At 47.7% G+C, this 21,001-nt stretch overlaps 1 protein-coding gene across 2 annotated transcripts in view; it reads left to right on the forward strand.

The window, feature by feature from the left end:
• LOC135219326 (uncharacterized) overlaps window positions 1-21,001 on the forward strand; it is a 298,402-nt gene that overhangs the window by 70,778 nt on the left and 206,623 nt on the right. For both annotated transcript variants that reach the window (XM_064255991.1, XM_064255990.1), the window contains exon 2: window positions 11,215-11,292. In XM_064255991.1, the coding sequence (XP_064112061.1) occupies window positions 11,245-11,292 (48 nt within the window). In that variant the 5' untranslated portion in view covers window positions 11,215-11,244. The remainder of the gene's footprint in view (window positions 1-11,214; window positions 11,293-21,001) is intronic.

Raw genomic sequence — 21,001 nt, forward strand, 5'->3', positions numbered from 1 at the left:
CGGTACAGGATGGCTCTTTTGAAATTCCTCATTATTTGGAGCAGGTCTTCTAAAGAAGAGGACTGTATATGGGGCCTTCTTAACCAAGGCAGTCTCACACGCTCAGAGGGCAGCTCTACTGTATTCGCCTCTATCTGACTTTTTGTTCCCTTCTCAGTTAGTGAAGGACATTGCGCATTCTTTACTGAGAAGGCGACTCAGGATCTTCTGCGCAGTCAGCAAGGAAGAAACCTGTTTCTGCATCTGACAAGAAAGGACCTAGTACATCTGTTCAGCCCATTTCGAGGTGGTCCGACTCCAGACCTCCCGCAAGAAGGAAGGCTCCTGAGAAGAGAGGTAGGTCGTGCCTTTCGTCCCTTTAAAAAGGGAAAATGAAGATTCTCTCCTCCAAGCACCAGTAGGTGCCAGGCTCCTGGGATTTGTGGAGGCCTGGACACTGATAAACGCAGACGCGTCTTCATTGGCTATCATAAGGAAGGGATATCGTATCCCTTTCCTGAAACATCCTCCCCTAACGTCAATACCAAGGGAACTATCAGCCAAGTACAAGGATCCTGTGCTGAGGGATACTCTTCGATCGATGGTGGAACAAATGTGGGACAAAGAGAGCGATAGAACTAGTACTGGATCAAAACTCCCCGGGGTTTTACAAATCGCCTTTTTCTGGTTGCGAAGCCTCGGGAGGCTGGAGACCAGTACTGGACGTCAGCTCTCTGAACAAATTTGTTCAGAAGGAGAAGTTCTCCATGAGACTTCTGCTTCAGTCCTAGCGTCATTACGACAAGGAGATTGGATGGTGTCTCTAGATCTCCAGGAGGCCTACTTTCACGTCCCGATCCACCCTTCATCGAAGAATGTACCTCCGTTTCGTTTTTATGACGGGGGGAAGGATCTTTCAGTTCAGAGCCTTGTGTTTCGGCCTGTCCACAGCTCCTCAGGTCTTCACAAGCCTGATGAAGAATGTGGCGAGTTTCTTCACCTCAAAGGAGTAAATATCTCTCTGTATCTGGACGACTGGCTCATCAGGGCCAGATCAGAGAGACAGTGCTTGGAGGACCTAAAGTTAACTCTAGATTTGATCAAAGCGTTGGGATTGCTCGTGAACCTCGAGAAGTCTCAGCTGACCCCCAGACAGGACCTAGTCTATCTGGGGATTCGGATGGATTCTCGGGGTTTTTCGAGTATTTCCTTCGCAAGAGAGAATCGCAAAAAGGTTTGCGGATAGTCTCTCTCTTCTTAGGGAAGGAACATACGTCGGCGAGGGAATGGTTGAGCCTTCTAGGGACCCTTTCCTCGCTCGAACAGTTCTTCCCACTAGGAAGACTGCATTTACGTCCGCTTCAATTCTTCCTCAAGAAGTCTTGGAGCTGGAAAACCGGACAACTTTCGGACGTTTTTCCCATTCCAGTGGAGATAAAATCGCACCTGGAGTGGTGGTTGCCCCCTCTGGAAGAGAACAAAGGGATCTCTCTAAAAACACAGAACCCAGACCTAGTGTTGTACTCCGACGCGTCGGAGAAAGGTTGGGGAGCGACATTAGGCTCAGAAGAGGTGTCAGGCACCTGGGAACCAGCACAGGTGACTTGGCCCATAAACTGCAAAGAGCTCTTCGCGTGCATCTGGCTTTGAAGAGTCTAGAACCTCTGGTGTCAAACAAAGTAGTGCAAGTAAACGTGGACAACACCACCGCACTTGCCTACATTCGGAAACAGGAGGGACTCACTCCTCGTTCCTTTACGAACTGACGAGAGACCTATTGCTTTGGACGTCTCACAGGAACATCTCCCTGCTGACAAGGTTCGTACAGGGAGTAAAGAATGTTGAGGGCGGACAGACTCAGCAGGAGGAACCAGGTCCTTCATACGAGTGGACCCTACACGAGGAAGTGTGTCTAGATCTCGGTCACTGTGGGGGACTCCTCATGTGGATCTCTTCGCAACATTCATTTCCAAAAAGGCTGCCAGTCTTTTGCTCGTCGTGGAAGATCCAAGAGCACTTATGGTAGACGCCTTCTGCTAAAATTGTCTCGAGTAGACGTATATGCTTTTCCCCATTCAAAATCCTGGGATTAGTAATGAAAAAGTTTGTGGCGTCAAAGGAGACGAGGATGACGTTAATAGCCCCCTTTTGGCCGGCCCAGGATTGGTTTCACGGAGGTGGTAGAGTGGATCGTAGACTTTCCAAGATCCCTACCAAGAAGGCGGATCTCAGACAACCACACTTCAAGAGGTACCATCAAAACCTCCCCGCTCTCGCTCTGACTGCCTTTCGACTATCGAAGACTTGTCAGAGCGAGAGGCTTTTCTCGCGAAGTGGCAAGCGCGATCGCGAGAGCACGCAGAACCTCCACTACGAAAGTATACCAATCGAAGTGGGAGGTGTTTAGAAGGTGGTGTAGATCCAAGAAGTTGTCCTCCTCCACTACCTCTATAGCGGAAATTGCTGATTTCCTGCTATTCCTGAGAGAAAAATCTCATCTAGCCGTATCCACAATAAAGGGATACAGAAGTATGCTCTCGGCTGTATTCAGGAATAGAGGATTGGATCTGGCAGATAATAAAGATCTCCACGATCTCATAAGGTCATTTGAGACTTCAAAGTCGAAGGAACCGTACCATCCGAACTGGAACCTAGACGTAGTCCTCAAGTTTTCTTTCATCTGAAAGATTCGAACCTCCTCATCTGGCATCGTTTAGAGACATCACCAGAAAATGCCTATTCCTATTATCTTTAGCTACGGCAAAGAGAATTAGTGAATTACATGCTCTGCAGGATAAAGTAGGATTCAAGGGAGACTCAGCTATTTGCTCGTTTAAGACCCTGTTTTTAGCTAAAAACGAGAATCCCCCATGAATCCCTGGCCTAAGTCAATCGAAGTGAAAGGCATGTCGAATCTCGTAGTCAGAGAAGCAGAGAGGTCTCTAGGCCCTGTTAGAGCTCTGAAGTTCTACCTTCAGAGAAAGCATCAGATGGGAGGCTCTAGACAAGGTCTTTGGTGCGCGGTAAAAGACCCCACAAGACTGATGTCCAAGAATGCTCTGGCATTCTTTTGTAAGAAACGTCATTACAGACGCTCATAAGGTCTGTCCTGACGAACAGTTACAACTGTTGAGAGTAAAAGCTCATGAAGTGAGAGCTGTAGCGACGTCTCTCTCGTTTCATAAGAATATGTCGCTTAAAAACATCATAGATACGACATTTTGGAGATGCAACTCAGTATTTGCATCTCATTACTTGAAAGACGTTCGTGTGACATATGAGTGTTTTTCTCTAGGTCCTTTCGTATCGGCGGATACGATTCTGGGTACGGGAGCCGACACCAATCCTTAAATGTATATACTTTTCTTCTTTTTTGGATATGGTCTGGAGTCTCTTCGAACAATGGAGGACTTGGTTTAGCACGGGCGGCCGTCTATGTTGTTCAGTAAGAGAATCTTGTCATATCCAATTAGATGAGTATAAATTTTTTTTTGAAAATTATGTATGTGTGCGTAGTGGTTTTGAGTTACGGTTGTTGTGACGATTCGGGGATAACTCGGAAACAATCCTTAGTTCTAACATATGGTTAGGATCAAGGGGTCGGATTGGTTGTGTGCTCCTTCATAAGGTGTATTGTCATATAAGTGGATCAGCACCCATTGACAAAGTCCTTTTAGGCTCTGCCGATAAGCGGATAAGACCCCATTGGCAGACCCACAAGAACTCTTGGCCATAGATCATATATCTCGCTAAAGTTTCTTGAGGTGATGCAGACTACTGGGCAAACACCCACGAAGTCTACCACCTATCAGGTAGGAACCAAGGTTTTATTTATACCTACAACATATGTTGTTTACCTGTCTATTCCATATAGTAGCTGTCTCTTACCCTCCACCGAAGGGTGCCAATCAGCCATGTATATATCTGACAGGTAAGTTGATTGTATGAAAATGATATTGTTATTATACAATAAAGTTTTCATACATACTTACCTGGCAGATATATACAATTAAAGGCCCACCCAGCCCTCCCCGCAGGAGACAGGTGGAAGAGAGAAAATATGATAGAAAACGGGGTATGGTTCCTAGTCCTGCCGCCCAGGGCAGGCAGGTAGATCACCTGACCTACCTGTAGCGAGTGGCGCGAAATTTGAATTTCTGTCGGGGACGACGGAGTCTTAGCTATGTATATATCTGCCAGGTAAGTATGTATGAAACTTTATTGTATAATAACAATATCATATTTGTTCCGACACGGGATACAAACCTTTCGGTCCTTTTACAATAGGAAGGTAACTAGCGGCAGCTGGATGGTCGTAAGCTTTCGAACAAGGGAGTTCGGTAGTTAACTGCTTGTCCGACAGTGTGCGCGCCGCACAACTGGGAGGCGAAGAACCACTTTTGCTTTCAGCCTGCTGGTGTGTGGACGTGCTCTTCATAGCTCTCTGCCCGCTTCATCGTCGTTTGCTTTCTGGTTATTTGTATTGTCTCTTACTGTTTGTGTGTGTAAAAGTGAACTGTAAGTACTCTTCATTTTTTCATATACATTTTGATTGTGATTGACAAGTGATGGATCAAGGATCAAAGGAATCTCTGTGCCCTTCCATTACCTGGTGACTGTGCCCCGGGGTGGAGGGACGTAAATGTGGGATTTTTAGGAGCTTCCCTGAGATTGATCCCCATGTCCTTTGTGCTCGGTGTCGAGGGCGGGAGTGCTCTCGTGCCGAGACCTGTGGTGTATGTGTTCATTGGTCGGAGGTGCAGTGGGGCTTGTACGAGGGCAGGAAGAAGCGAAGGCCTGCCAAGGAGTCGTCGACTCCCTTGGTAACAGACACTTCGTCCTCTTTCTTGCCCCCTGCTCAGCTCCCATGTATGGCACCTTTCCCTTCGGGGGTGGGGGGGGGTATCCAGGTCCTTCTCTTCCCCAATCCGTCGAGCGTAGAGGAGGGCGCTCGGTACCCCGATGTACAGCTGTATTTGGGGTCTTCCGTTCGTTCGGGGGTGGGGGTCCCCCCCCCTTGCACGAGGGGGAACCCCTCCTACTTACCCGACTCTTGCTTCCGCAGGTGCTTCTGCCGTGAGGGATGACCTTGGTCAGGTGTGGGCGTCTTTGGGACTGCAGGGCGTGCCCGAGTATCCAGGGGCTTCTTCATCATCTGGCGGGGTCTGGTGCGGTCACCCATGGAACGGTGACCACAACTACTACCGCCTTGTCTACTCCAGGGTACGCCGCCCCTCCTCACCTGGTTTACTTGCCGCACGTGGTGTCAGTCTCACCTACAGCCGCTGTGCAGGGGCCGATTGCCATACCGAGAGGGGGCGTGCCGCCGCCGCCCGGTTTTGCCGTGCTGCCTCGACCAGACTTCCGCTGCCCCAAGAGCTCGCTCCTGGACCTGCCGCCGGTACCCAGGATGTCGCTGGCTGCTGCTCCGCCTCCTGTGTTACTGTGCCGCCTGCCGTACCTGCCATACCTACCGCCGCTGTGCTGGCTGTTCCTGCTGTTCCCGCCACTCCTGCTGTTCCTATTGTGTCCATGCCTGCTGACGTCATCCCTGTTCGCGGTGTTGCTGCCCCAGATGTTGGTCTGTCCGGACAGGTGCGTCCGGGCCCTGTTGCTTCGGCAACAGCAGCCCCGGCTCTGCCCTGGATGGTAGACCTAACGTCTGTCCTGAGGAAGCTGACGAAGAAGAAGAGGAAGAGGAGGAAGGTGTCGTCGTCGTCTTCATCGTCTGCAGCCGCCTCTTCCCCTTCGACTTCCAAGGCTACCCAGCCGTGGAAGAAGAAGGCTACCTCCTCCCCTCCTAAGAAGGCTCCTTTGGGAACTTCTCAGGGCCCGTCTCTCCTTCCGCAAGGAAGAAGACTACGGGGACCAGAGGGGTACCAGCTAGCATCGGTACTTCCTCACCTTAAGAGGAGTGCCTCTCTCTCTCTCTCTCTCTCTCTCTCTCTCTCTCTCTCTCTCTCTCTCTCTCTCTCTCTCTCTCTCTCTCTCTCTCCCCCGGAGATGCTGCTGTTCTCAGACGCATCAAATGAGGGATGGGGCGCACACCTGGAGGAGTTGCTGACTTCAGGAGTGTGGGACCATCACGACAAGCACCTTCACATCAATGTCCTGGAACTAGGCAGCGTTCCTCACTCTCCAAGAGTTTCAGGACCGCTTGATGGGACACTCAGTGGTGTTGATGTGCGACAACACCACGGTAGTGGCTTACGTCAACAAACAGGGGGGCCTAGTGTCTCTCCCGTTGCACCAGTTGACACGGCAGGTGCACGAGTGGGCCGCGGCTCACTCGATAGAGCTGTCAGCCCGCTACATTCCAGGCAAGAGGAATGTAGTAGCAGACATGCTCAGCCGTCGGGATCAGGTGATAGGGACCAAATGGTCTCTACACCAGGATGTGGCGGAAAGGCTCTTCAGCCTGTGGGGGGTCTAGTCATGGATCTGTTCGCCATCCGGCACAACAGAAAACTCCAGGTTTTCTTTTTAGCCATGCCGGAACCATGGGCAGCTGCAGAGGACGCTCTTCAACACCCGTTGGACAACCTCTTCGTTTACGCTTTTCCCCTGTTCAGCCTGATTCGCAAGGTGATCAGCCGAATGCTGGCCACCCCGAATCTCAGGATTATCCTGGAGCTCATTGGTATCCGGACCTGCTGGCTCTGCTTACAGAAGCACCGAGAGAGATTCCCCATTGGCACAACCTTCTCACCCAGCCACACGTAGAACGGTACCACCGAGCAGTCCAGTCTCTACATCTTCACGACTGGCTGCAATCCACCATCTCTTGCGAACGAGAGGCTTTTCTCGTAGCGCAGTAACAGAGATGGCTGGAAACGTCAGACAGTCCTCTGCAGCTGTGTACCAGGGGAAGTGGGCCGTCTTCTGTGATTGTTGTCGCAGACGGGGTCTATCTCCTCTTAGAGCCACTCTTCAGCAGGTAGCGGATTTCCTCGTTTTTCTTTGCCAAGAAAAGCTCCTCTCAGTCCCCACAGTCAAAGGATATAGAGCCACCCTGGCACTTGTCCTAAAGCTGAGGGGACTGGACATCTCGAACGTTCGAGATCTCCTTGCTTATGAGGAGCTTTGAAAGGTCTTGCCCACCCAGGGAACTCAGGCCCCCTGAGTGGGACATGACTCTCGTCCTTAGGAGTTTGACTCGAAGACCCTTCGAGCCACTTTGAGAGTCGTCAGACAGGGATCTGACCCTCAAGACCCTCTTCTTGCTGGCCCTGGCATCGGTGAAGAGAGTAGGGGAACTTCATGGTCTGTCCTTCGATGTGAAACATTCCAGGGGATGGGGATCTGTGTCGGTCCCGAACTTCGTTGCGAAGACTCAGAAACCGTCGATCCCTGACGACAGGTTCGTGTCTTTCACAATCCCTTCCCTATGTGCTTCACCAACAATGATTCAGATGAGATGCTGCTTTGTCCTGTGAGGGCGCTACGACGCTATCTGAAGAGAACTCGACACCTCAGGCCTGAGTGTCGACGCCTCTTCGTTAGCACCGGGGTGACCAAGAAAGAAGTATCCAAGAACACGCTTTCTTTCTGGCTGCGTGAGGTGATCAGGAGGGCGTACGAGGCTGATGGTAGTGACAACATCCGTACGCTCCGTCCGAGAGCCCACGAAGTCAGGAGCATTGGTCCTTCCCTTGCGTTCTGCAAGAACTTCTCCGTGGTGCAGGTCCTGAAGGCAGGGGTCTGGGCCAACCAGACTACCCTCACCTCCTTCTACCTTTGGGATATTGCCCACAGGTCCTTGGATACTTTTTCCTTGGGACCCGTGGTGGCTGCTCAACACGTTGTGTAGCTAACCCAGACCCTCGCAGGCTGAAACAGCATCGAGTCCTGGTGTGACTGTAAGAATGGGTTAGTGAATTAGAGTGTGACTGGCTCCTCTTCCCATCTTTTTCTCTCCCTCTACCTGCGGGCAGAGGGACACGGTCATCACCCTGCTCCATGAGGACGAGATGCAGGTGAGCTACTTGACAGAGCCCCATCCTATCCCTTTCACTAGGGATAGGAGTAAATATCCACCACTTCCCCCAACAAGGGGGGGGAAAGTGGATGCCAACAAGAGAGAAACCCATAACTTTATGTTACCCAACCCTGGAGGCATTCCAGGGTTGGGCGAACACCAGTCTGTTCACAAAAGACTCAGATTCCTCCCACCAAGAAGTGAGTCTTCCTATTGTAAAAGGACCGAAAGGTTTGTATCCCGTGTCGGAACAAATGACAATTTGTCTAAAATTGCATTTTTCCTAACTATACAAACCTGAGGTCCTTTTACACATAGTCCCACCTCATGCCACCCCTCACTCTGCAGTTTTTGCTTGGGCCTAAAGCAAAAGTGATTCTTCGCCTCCCAGTCGCGCGGCGCGCGCACTGTCGGACAAGCAGTTAACTACCGAACTCCCTTGTTCGAAAGCTTACGACCATCCAGCTGCCGCTAGTTACCTTCCTATTGTAAAAGGACCTCAGGTTTGTATAGTTAGGAAAAATGCAATTTTGGACAAATTGTCATATTTTCAACAAATAAGAAAAGATTAAGTCAGACATTATAATTTACATACCATTGGCAGTCCCAACATCTTGGGCTTCTTCTGGCAGACAATGTGAGGCTTGAGGAAGTAGAATATGTTCAATATCCACTTCTCCCTGTCCGTCAGTCGTCTTCCATGTCCCTGTCATCACTCTGTATCTCATCCAACTCTGACTCCTGTAGGTGGAAGATGACATTTCCTCGACCTGAGTGTCTGCAGGAGTGGCTGTAGGAGTCTTCTCCGGGCCGAAAGAAGTTCCTGCAAGAAGATGTGACGTTGATGGTCCCTTCCTTGGTCGTTTTAGGAGGTTCGGCATCTTGAAGGGCGTTGTGGAGAGTACTTGGAGGAAACTGCTGGTCTCGGGAGATGGAAACAACAGCTGACCTGAGGGTTGTTGTTGTTGTTGTTGTATTGAGCCAACACTTCTTGTTGGCACGGGCCTTTCCCTTGGTCGGCCCGTAGACCTGAGGGCGCCGACCTGACCTTTTATACCACGCTACAGTGTTGCCATGTCGTACAGGGTTGTAAATGTGCGAATTGGTTTCCCTGTAGGCTACAGCGCAATTAGGAGGCCCAAGTGCTTTGCGGCGGAAAGAAAACAACGACTGCGAACAATGCAGGTGACCGTAGCACCTACCCTGCAGTAGTCATTGTGGGTCCCACGTGCAATGCCTGGAGCTACGTCAGGTGACATTTGGTGTGACCACCCACGACGTTTTGAACATTTCAAAACTGGAGCGGGCTACGGCGCCCTAGTGCGCGGAGCTTAGAGCCCGGACGACCCGTCACCTTACGTCTATGATTTTACGTATGTTTTACGCTACATTTACGGTTTACTGATGTAAGCTGTTGCCAACTACCAATTTCCGCTTGTGCGTGGGCGTGTGTCCGTTGATACGTGAATGTGTGACCTTAGCATTATTTACTCGATATGTAATTGGTGAAACAAGAATATAATTACATCTGTAAGCATACCATTCAAAAGACTGAAGTGTCGTCAACATAATGTGATATATGAAAGCGCCATACGAACTAAAATAAGCATGTGAGGTCTTCGTGAAATATGTTTTCAAGGCAGTTTTTAAATCCAATATGGCTCGTCTACCTCCAGTCCCTTTCGTAAATTGTGTGGTCCTCACATTCTTTCCAGTCTTCCCAGCGCTCATTTTTTATTGATCTTACTCAAGATTGCAGTTGTAATCAGCACAATAAAACAACATTTTGTTGCCTATATTAGTGAAAGTATGAAACTTCTTATTCCTGGGGTCATGGTTTGAACTGAAATTCATTTTTACCTTGTAATCGGTGGTTTTATCCTTACTGCCATCATAACTGAAACACTGCCATCATAACTGAAACTCCATAGTGCTTATTTGATTGTAATTGTACACATTTTGTTCTTAATTCAGTCCAAATTGCACTTGAACTACGTTGCGGTTCCTGGTTCCTAAGTGCTCACTCCACAAACACAGTTGCGGGCAGCACACAACACTGTTTATGAGGTGCAAAGAACCTAGGTTTGTATAGTTAGGAAAAATACAATTTACTTTCAAAAATTGTGATATTTGTCTTTTTACTGATACGTACTGCACTATACATACATATTCTTATAATTTAGTTTTGTGAATTATTCATTATTACCTTTGTGTAAGTACTGTCACTAACATATTAAATATTTTTAATGTGATTTGAATTTTTTGCTCTCTCTCTCTCTCTCTCTCTCTCTCTCTCTCTCTCTCTCTCTCTCTCTCTCTCTCTCTGATAACTTTAGTAGTTTTAACACTTAGTTGTAAGCCATAAATTTTAAGGGTAATGTTGTAAGATGACGTTGAAGTGTTTTAAATGATAGGTTAAGGTATATTCTGTGTAAGATGATATTTTAAGGTAGTATACATTTGGTGTTTGAATTATTAGAATGTTTTTATTGTGGGTCTTTGGTGTTTGATAAAATTACCTGTTATAAGTGTTTTTAGAGGGGGGGTCTTTGGTATTTTTTACTTTTGAGATAGCCAGTTATAAGCATTTTTAGAGGGAGATGTCAAGCATTCGTGGATTTGAGCTATTTGTGGGTGGCTAAGGTGCCTAACCCCAGCTAATAAATAGTACTGCGGGTTAACTGTATAGAATAAAAGAAATCATCAATGAACAACTTGAATTAGGAAGACAAGAATTAAAGTAATAATATTTCATGAGTATGAATGAGCACATATTCTCATGATTGTAAGAATTCATGGTAGTTAATCACAAGAATACGTAATCAGGTAATCTGGAAAGAGGTTAAAGGAACAGGTTCCTCTTTCCTCCTACGGCAAAAATTCTCATTAGGCAGAATAAGCATGCTGAGCAAAATTTGAACTTGGTGTGGCAAAGGAGAGCACTCAGAATATAGTTTTAACTTGCGACCCTGTCTCTTCATATCTGAATGTTCATAAGTAGGATGGTGACTGTAAGCGTTTTAGTTTGAATACTTAGGAAAATTGCAAATTACTTATAAAATTTGTTGTATTTCATGGGGTCATTTGATGTATATAGCATTGTCATCTTCATTTGGAGTTTCTCTCTCTCTCTCTCTCTCTCTCTCTCTCTCTCTCTCTCTCTCTCTCTCTCTCTCTCTCTCTCTCTCTCTCTCTCTCTCTCTCTCTCTCTCCTGAAAATTTGAGTAAAGATATTTATAGTGTCAACTCTTTTACAGTCTGGTGCCATCTCAGACAGAGGAATCATCATGGAAGCATTGGGATTAACGTGCTCTACCTGTGAAACGTTGCTGAAAGTGAGTATTAAGTAGTACAGTATCATTAATACAGTACATAGGTACTGAATCGTAACTTGTTTGATAATAGAAAGTTCATATCATGGCTTTTGTGAAGAGTACTCTTACTCAAATATGAAACCTTCTTTTGTTCCGATACGTAATACAAACCTTTCGGTCCTTTAACAATAAGAATATACTTAAGGCGTAGCTGGAATTACGGCCGTTGAATCTTGAACAAGGTGGTTAGGCAGTAACTACCGTGGGGCAGGCTAGCCTGCCCGGATGTAAACACTCCACTTTACTTTCGGCCGTCTTCCGATGAAGACTTGTGTTTGTGAGCTCCGGCTGACTGGTCGTTGATTTTTTTTCCTGATGGGATCCTTTTGGTTTATTTTTTGTATTTAAATAATTATGCATATACGGTGTTTGATATTAATACTAAACAAAGGGTTGTCCTTGGTTTTTCAATTAATATACAAACCCACTTTTTGTGATAGCCATTGTTACCGCCCCTCTACTTGTGTTAAGAGCCGGCGGCTAAGGTATGCCAACATATTATTTACATTCTTTCGTCCTTTAACACTGGCTCAGACCTGCATGAGGACGAGATATGTATTTATTGTGAGGATGAGACGTATTTAACGTAAATGATATTGATCCTGTAACGGGACATGTATTCATCCGGAAATTATGCTTACGCTTGGGAATTATCAAGGGAACTTCAAAGGTTTGTCCGTGTTTTGTTGTTACGGTAATTTCTCTTCTTCTTCCTTTCACTTACTATCGGAAGAAGGTAGAAGGATGGGCGTGTGGTGCTGATGTTGTGGGATCGCCTCTCACTTCGGAGAGCGGCGCCGTTGGATGTGAGGAGTATCCTCATTACTTTAATAATTTTTTCCTTATTTTATGTACTAGTGGTGATTGTTTTTTCAGCAGTATTGGTTGGATGCTCTTCGTATTGGTTATCCTAACCTTGGAATTGTACCTATGACTCGTAGCATGTTGAGTACGTACCGATCCTCTAGTGTGTGTACTGATCCCCTGCTGATAATCATTTTCATTACCACTACCCGGGAGTTATGTCACTGGACGAAGCTGTCGCGCTGCCCTGTGAGGTTATCTACTCCTGATAGTAGAAGTCTGGCAGAAGGAGAAACTGAAGAGGAAGAGAGCTCGTCAAGTGTCGTCATCCTCCTCTTAGAGATCATCATATCTTCATGCTTCCCCCCCTTCAACTTTTAAGGCTTTGCCGTAAAAGAGAAGGTGGTCTCTCCCCCCTAAGAAGTCTCGTCACGGGACTTCTAAGGGTCTGTCTCACTCCGGTGTGACAGGTGGGTCTTCTGCAGGTCCTCCCGTTCCTTCGGGAACTGGGCTCGTCTCTCCTTCCTCGGGGAGGAAGCAGACGGGGAACATGGAGGTACCGGCCACCGCTGGTATCTCCTCTCCTGGTTCCGAAGGTGGCCGCCCGCTTGCGACCGTTACTGAGTGTATGGTCACCTGCGGGTGACCGTGCAGCCAGGGTCCAGACTGCAGAGTTCCCTCACTGTGCCAGGACCCAGGCATGGAGTGGAAGATGGTAGGAGTCGCTCGGGTGACTCTTGCCAGACCGGCGATCGCTCACGCAGGGATCGTCCGGTGCCAGGGTTGATGTGACGTTCCCGCAGGTCCATGCACGCAGAGACCGGTGGAGGCAGGCCATCCAGCCCTCTTTTAATTAGTCCTTTTCTTTCAGAGACAGTCCCACCCAGACGACGGAGTTTCTTGATCCCGAGGTCCTCAACAGTGTGCTGTCCTGCATGGACAAAGCTGTCCGAGACGGATCGGGTGAGTTAGCTTCCCTCTTCGGAGCTGGAGTGTTAAAGAAAAGAGCAGTGTATAGCTCTTTTCTAACCAAATCCGTTTCCCCGGTCCAGAGGTCCTCTTTACTTCACGCTCCGCTTTCCAACCAAATGTTTCCTGCTCAGTTAGTGAAAGACATTTCTCACTCCTTAACTGAGAAAGCAACCCAGGACCTACTGGTTCAATCTGCAAGGAAGGCGAGACCTGCTGCCCTTTCAGCAAAGAAGGAGAGTCGCCCTCCTCAAGTGCCCTTTCGAGGAGGTCCTTCTCGATCCTCCACTAAGAGGAAACGACCTGAAAAGAGAGGGAGGTCCTCTTTCAGGCCCTTCAAGAAAAGTAAGTAGCAATCAAGTCCTCCAGATGCCAGTGGGTGCCAGACTTCTAAAATTCTCGGAAGCCTGGGCTCAGAGAGGAGTGGACAGCTGGTCCCTCTCGATTCTAGAGAAGGGATACCTCATCCCCTTCAAAGAAAGACTGCCCTTGACCTCAACTCTGAGGGAACTTTCGGTGAAGTACAAAGATCCTGTTCTGCAAAAAAATGCTCCTTCTCTTAGTGGATCAGATGTTGGAGAAGGAGGCCATAGAAGTTGTACAGGATCCACACTCCCAAGGCTTCTACAATTGCCTTATCCTCGTGCCAAAAGCCTTGGGGAGGGTGGAGACCTGTCCTGGACGTAAACACATTAAACCGATTTGTGGAGAAAAGGAAGTTCTCCATGGAGACGACTTCCTCGGTTCTTGCGGCTCTGCGTCCAAGGGATTGGATGGTCTCCCTGGACCTTCAGGATGCATATTTCCAAGTACCTCTTCATCCATCCTCAATGAAGTATCTCCGATTTATGATCCAAGGGAAGATATTCCAGTTCAGGGCTTTGTGCTTTGGCCTTTCGACGGCCCCACAAGTTTTTACGGGCCTCATGAAAAATGTAGCCAGATGGTTACATTTGAAGGGGGTGAGGATCTCTCTATATCTGGATGACTGGCTTATACGAGCCAAGTCGGAACGGCAATGTCTGGAGGATCTCAATATGACTTTGACCTTGACCCGGTCTCTTGGATTGTTGGTAAACCTCGAGAAGTCCCAGATGATCCCCAGTCAGAACCTTGTCTATCTGGGGATTCTGATGGATTCTCGGGGTTTTCGGGTTTTTCCATCCCAGGAAATGCTCGATTGGGGGCTGGAAAAAGTGACAGTCTTCTTAGAGAAAGAGCGAAGCTCAGCGAGGGAATGGCTGAGTCTGCTGGGGACCCTTTCCTCACTGGAGCAGTTCTTTTCTCTAGGGAGGCTCAACTTGAGACCCCTACAGTTCTACCTCAAAAGGATGTGGAATTAAAAGTCGGAAGACCTGGCAGATTCCTTCCCTATTCATCAGGAGGTAAAGGAGGACCTCAGTTGGTGGATAGCTCCTCTAAATATGAACAAAGGATTGTCCTTGCTGAAACTGAACCCGCACCTAGTGTTGTTCTCAGACGCGTCAGAGTCAGGTTGGGGAGCAACACTAGGGGCGAAGGAGGTGTCAGGCACCTGGTAGGGGGAACAGGTGTCCTGGCACATCAACGCGAAAGAGCTGTCTGCGATATCTCTAGCCCTCAAGTCTTTTGAGTCAGAAGTCAGAGGCATGGTGGTCCAAGTCAATTCGGACAACACCACGGCTCTGGCCTACATACGCAAGCAAGGAGGAACACACTCCTTCTCCCTTTACTAGATTGCAAGAAACCTTCTTATCTGGGTGGAGGAGAGAGGGATCACGCTCCTTACCAGATTCGTACAGGGTGAAAGGAATGTGAGGGCGGACCTGTTGAGCAGGAGGAACCAAGTCCTACCAACAGAGTGGACCCTCAATCACGACGTGTGCTTAAGACTTTGGGCCCTGTGGGGCAGGCCATATGTAGACCTGTTCGCCACATATCAGAACAGGAGACTGGACAACTTCTGCTCTTCGATAGCGGATCCATGAGAAATAGCAATCGATGCCCTCCTACTGGACTGGTCAGGCATCGATGCGTATGCCTTTCCCCCATTCAAACTGGTGGGGGAAGTGATAAGAGAGTTCGTATCCTCGATGGGAACGAGTCTGACCCTAATCGCTCCCTTCTGGCTCATTCAAGAATGGTTCACAGAGGTACTGGAATGGACGGTGGACTTCCACAGATCTCTTCCACTAAGGAGAGATCTGCTCAGACAACCCCACTTAGAGAGGCTTTTCGCGAAAGGCTGCCAGTGCAATCGCCAGAGCCCGCAGGTCTTCAACCTTACGGGTATACCAATCGAAGTGGGAAGTCTTTAGACGTTGGTGCAGGTCGAAGAAGCTGTCCTCTTCCAGTACCTCTGTGACCAGTATTGCTGACTTCCTTCTCTTTTTGAGAGAAGAATGTCAACTGGCAGTCTCTACAATTAAAGGATATCGGAGTATGCTCTCCGCTGTCTTCAGAAACGGGCCTGAAGATAGCGGAAGATAAAGATCTACATGATCTCATCAGATCCTTCGAGACCTCCAAGAGAAAGTCCTCTCTAACACCTAGCTGGAATTTAGACGTGGTTCTGAAATTCCTGACCTCTAGTAAGTTGGAGCCTCCCCATCAGGCTTCGTTCAGGGACCTGACGAGGAAGTGTATTTTTCTAATGGCTCTCGCCACTGCAAAGAGGACGAGTGAATTGCAAGCCCTGGACTCGAGAGTTGGGTTTAAAGGGAACTATGCTATTTGTTCATTTAAGCCCTTATTCCTGGATAAAAATGAAAATCCCTCGAAACCATGGCCTAGAAGCTTCGAGGTTAAGGGACTCTCCCACTTAGTGGGGGAAGAGATAGAAAGGTCTCTTTGTCCTGTCAGGACCCTTCAGTTTTACCTGCAGAGAAAGAAACAGCTTAAGGGTAATCTAGAGAGTCTCTGGTGTGCGGTCAGAGACCCAAAAAGGCCCATGTCTAAGAATGCGCTGGCATTCTTTTTGAGAAGTGTCATCACAGAGGCACATGCGACGTGCGATGACGATTCTTTACAGCAGCTTAGAGTAAAAGCGCATGAGGTAAGAGCCATTGCGACTTCTCTATCTTTCCATAGAAACATGTCTATGAAGGATATTCTGGCTGCCACGTACTGAAGATGCAACTCTGTTTTTGCATCCCACTACTTGAAGGACGTAAGGGTGACTTACGAAAAATGTTTCTCGCCAGGGCCATACGTATCTGCGGATTCGGTGCTGGGTCAGGGAGCTGATTCTAATCCTTTATAGTTTAGTTAGTTTTAATTGTGGTGATTTGTTTTTATGGTTGTTGAAAGAATGTTTGGGGTAACTTCTTTCAGTGGTAGTTCTAACCCGGGTTTGAGTGTCAGGTGGTCGGGATTGGTTTTTTGTGCTCCTTGTTATTGCCAGAGGCAAGAGGTTTTGTCATGTAAGTGGAATAGCACCCATTGACAAAGATCCTCAAGGTTCTGTCGTGTAAGTGGATAAGACCCCATTGACAGATCCAAAAAAACTCTCAGCTATAAGGTCATTACCTCACTGAGGCTCTTGAGGCGAAGCAGGCTCTTAGACAGTAGCCATGAAGTCTTCTGCCAAATCAGGTAAGAATCAAGGTTTTTAACCTACAACATATGTTGTTTCCTGTTTATTTAAGTGGTTTAGCTGTCTCTTACCCTCCACCAAGGGTGCCAATCAGCTAAGTATATATCTGACAGGTAAGTTGAATGTAAAAAAATGATATTGTTATGTTACAATAAAGTTTTGTACATACTTACCTGGCAGATATATACTTAGCTATAGACTCCGTCGTTCCTGACAGAAATTCAAATTTCGCGGCACATGCTACAGGTAGGTCAGGTGATCTACCCTCCTGCCGCTGGGTGGCGGGACTAGGAACCATTCCCGTTTTCTAATCAGATTTTCTCTTCCACCTGTCTCCTGAGGGGAGGCTGGGCGGGCCATTAATCGTATATATCTGCCAGGTAAGTATGTACAAAACTTTATTGTAACATAACAATATCATTGTTCTACATAATGTCAGACACTAGTTCATCTGGGATTAGGTATTGTAGTAAAGGCTGCAATACTAGGATCACTAACGCGGGTAGTGATCCACATTCAGTTTGCACAGGCTGTAGGCGACAGACTTGTACACCAGATCAAACTTGTGGGGAGTGTATTAATTGGGATTAAAGAACTTGGAAGATCTTGACTAGTTACACGAACAAGTTAGAGAAAGATAAAAAGAGAAAAGCGGCTTCTAGAGCTAAAGCAAAAAGCTTAATTAGTCAGGAATTGTCTAGTGATAATTTGTCTCTTTCTGAACCTTCCCCTCCACCTGTCATTCCCAGTCCTAATCTTGGCTCTCTCACACATGTACCCGATGCTGTGGCCAATTTAGAGGCAAGAGTCGATCAGAAATTTTTTATCATGCTCCAAGCAATGGAGAAATTAGGAGCGTCCGTGAAAACCCTAATGGACAAGGTAAGTGGTGAAGTGAGTGCCAGTGTAAGTGTGGTGGAGGAGGTGGCTGATTCTCCCAGGCAAAGGTCACTGTCAAACTCCCCAGAACCTGGGAGGAGGCATACTGGTAGCCCAAGGGAGGTTAGTGGGGTCTGCCCACAAGCAGTCGCCCCCTCAGGCAATTCTGTTGACAAATCCCAGATCGCAACAGAGTGCCATTGGATAGGCATCTCTAAAGGAGTACCGTTGTCATCTAGTGCTTCCAGCTCCGGGGAGTCCTCTCCCAGGCACCAGTGGCGATTCCATGACGAGTCCCATCCATTGAAAAGGAGGGCTCGTAAGTTGTCTCCCTCTCCAGTCCCCTGTAAAAAGGCTAGCCCTTTATGGAAAGAACAGCCTTCGTGTAGTTTTTGGGACTATCCAGAGAGATTCTCTCAGGATACGGCAGGAGAGGGACGTCGTAGTGAGAGGATCACATCCTCTTAAGTCGAAGTCGTCATCGAGAAAGTCTTCCTCTAGCAGACGTTCAGAGGTGAAGAGTACGGGGAAGAGTAGACTTCTGGAGATGTCTTCAGCACCGGTCCGCACCTGTAATACTGAAGGACAGGTAAGACTGCCACCAATCCCTCCTGTAATTCCCGAGACTCCTGGGAGACATCTTCGGCGTTCGGAGTATGAGAACCTGCCGACTCCCAAGCGCCCATCGGTGCCACAGTTTGCCCGCACGCCAGAGCAGTCTTTGGCGCCCGGAACTTCCGCGGCGACGCTAGAACAACCTTTAGCTCCCAATCGTCCATTTTCACCCAGGAATACAGTTGCAACCGAGCGCCCGCTAGCGGCGGAGCATCCACAGGTGTATATGCAACCAAGTGCACAGTGGGACCAGTCTGAAGCGCTCGGACAGTCTATGTCATCAATTTCAGCTTCGGGCCTACCGACAGGACTTCAGGTAATGGCTGCCCCCCGATCCTTCTCTGTCAGCCATCCAGAATAAGTTAGACAGTATTTTGGGCTTTATTCAATCTGCGGCGCCCCCTATCCAACCTGTAGAGACCTTAACACCTATTTCGTCAGCCGAAGAAGATAAAGGAGTAGATGAGAATAAAGAGTCTTCTCTCACTGCCTACAAAGCCTTGCTTTTTTACTTTGTAAACAATTTTTCAGATTCATTCTCGCCAGTAACCCCCACATCTCCAGTGTCTTCTTACATGAGGGACAACCAGGAAGACTCCAGGAAATTACTGAAACTAGTACTGTCCTTTTCGGCTCGAAAAGCGTTAAAGGAAATTAACCTTTGGCTTGAGGATAAGAGGGATCAAGGCAAGGTCAACTTCTGCTTCCCTCCTTCTCGTCTATCAACTAGGAGACACTTGTATTTCGAAACCGGAGAAGCGAGGCTCCATCAGTTTTGGGAAGAATGGGAAGCAAGAGGGGCGGAACCTTGGATCGTAAAGGTTTTAAGAGAAGAATATGATATTCCGTTCAAGAGAAAGCCTCCGTTATCAGGCTCTCCGATAGCTTTGACAGCTTACTCAGAAAATTCAAAGAAGTTCATCGCCCTTTCGGAAGAGGTTTCATCTCTCTTGCAAAAGAAAGCAATAGAGTTAGTAGAGGAGCCACTAACACCAGGGTTTTACAATCGTCTGTTCGTTGTCCCCAAGTCATCGGGGGGATGGAGACCGTATTGGACGTAAGCACTCTGAACCTTTATGTGCAAAAGACAAAGTTCAAGATAGACGAATCAGTCCGTCGTTTCATCAATCTGTCAAGGGGATTGGATGATCTCCATCGATGTGGAGGACGTATATTTTCACATCCCAATACACCAAAACTCAAAGAGGTTTCTGCATTTTGTCTTCAGGGACAAAATTTACCAGTTCAGAGCGCTGTGTTTTGGGCTTTTGACCGCACCACAAGTGTTCACCCGAGTGCTAGCTCCCATTGCGAAATGGATACATCTAGTCGGGATAAGGATATCTCTTTGCTTAGACGATTGGCTTCTCCGGTCACAAACAAAGGAGAGGTGCACGGAGGACCTTCAGAAAACCCTGACTTTAGCTCAGTTACTCCCCTGACTTTAGCAGTTACTCCCCAGTCAGGAATTAGTCTATTTGGGGATGAAGATCAACTCAGTGAATTTTCGGGCTTTTCCATCCCCACAAAGAATAGAGTCGTGCCTACAGAAGGTAGAGAAATTTCTTGTTCTCCAGGAATGCTCTGCAAAGGAATGGATGAGTCTTTTGGGCACTCTATCCTCAATAGAACAGTTCGGGACACTAGGGAGACTGCATATGAGGAACCTACAGTTCTTCCTCAGAGCGAATTGGAACAGAAAGAAGTTTCCGGACTCTTTTGTGTTCTCTATCACACAGGAAATAAAGGAGTACCTGCAATGGTGGAAGTTAAGAGACAGACTTACAGAAGGGAGGTCCCTCCTTCTGCAGAGCCCCAACCTAGTGTTCTTTTCAGACACATCAGATCAAGATTGGGGAGCGATTCTGGGGGAAAAGGAAGTATCAGGCGTTTGGAATGCAGAACAAAAACAGTGGCATATAAATCGGAAGGAACTGACCGCCATCCACTGGGGATTGCTGAAGTTCGCAGATGAAGTTCGCAACAAAATAGTGGTGATACACTTGGACAGCACGACAGCGCTCTCATACATAAAGAAACAAGGAGGGACACACTCGTTTTCTCTTTGCGAGACGGCAAGGAGCCTGCTGTTATGGGCGAATTGGAATCATACCACATTAATTCCGAGGTTCATTCAGGGAAAACTCAATGTTCTCGTGGACGAACTTAGCCGCAGGAGGCAAGTTCCTCACAAGGAATGGATGATGAACCCAGTGGTATGCCTCGAATTGTGGAAACTCTAGGGGAAACCTATGATAGATCTGTATGCCACAGCAAGAAACCATCGTCTCCCCCTTTACTGTTCACCAGCCCGGACCCGAAAGCATGGTCGACAGATGCGATGCTTTTGGACTGGTTGAACAAGGACTTGTACGCTTTTCCTCCATTCAAGATGGTGAGAGAAGTCGTCAACAAATTCGGAACGCATCACAACGTTTCGACGACTCTCATTGCTCCATTCTGGCCAGCGCAGGAATGGTTTCCAGATCTTTTAGATCTTCTAGTGGATTGGCCAAGGTTACTTCCTCAGAGAACAGATCTACTCAGACAACCCCACTTCAGGAGGTTCCATCAAGGACTATCCACTCTAACTCTAACCGCTTATAGACTGTCCGACAACTCTTACGAGTGAAGGGGTTTTCAAGACAAGTGGCGAGAGCTATTGCGCAGTGCAGAAAGGAATCTTCAAGCAAAGTCTATCAGGCAAAGTGGGCTGTGTTTAGAGCCTGGTGTAAAGAGCATAATGTTTTGTCTTCTAAAACAACTATAACAGAAATAGCAGATTTTCTTTTATATTTGAGAACAGATAGGAATCTGTCTAATGCTACA

The sequence above is a fragment of the Macrobrachium nipponense genome, chromosome 1 (genome assembly GCF_015104395.2).
Source record: "Macrobrachium nipponense isolate FS-2020 chromosome 1, ASM1510439v2, whole genome shotgun sequence".
NCBI lineage: Eukaryota > Metazoa > Arthropoda > Malacostraca > Decapoda > Palaemonidae > Macrobrachium > Macrobrachium nipponense.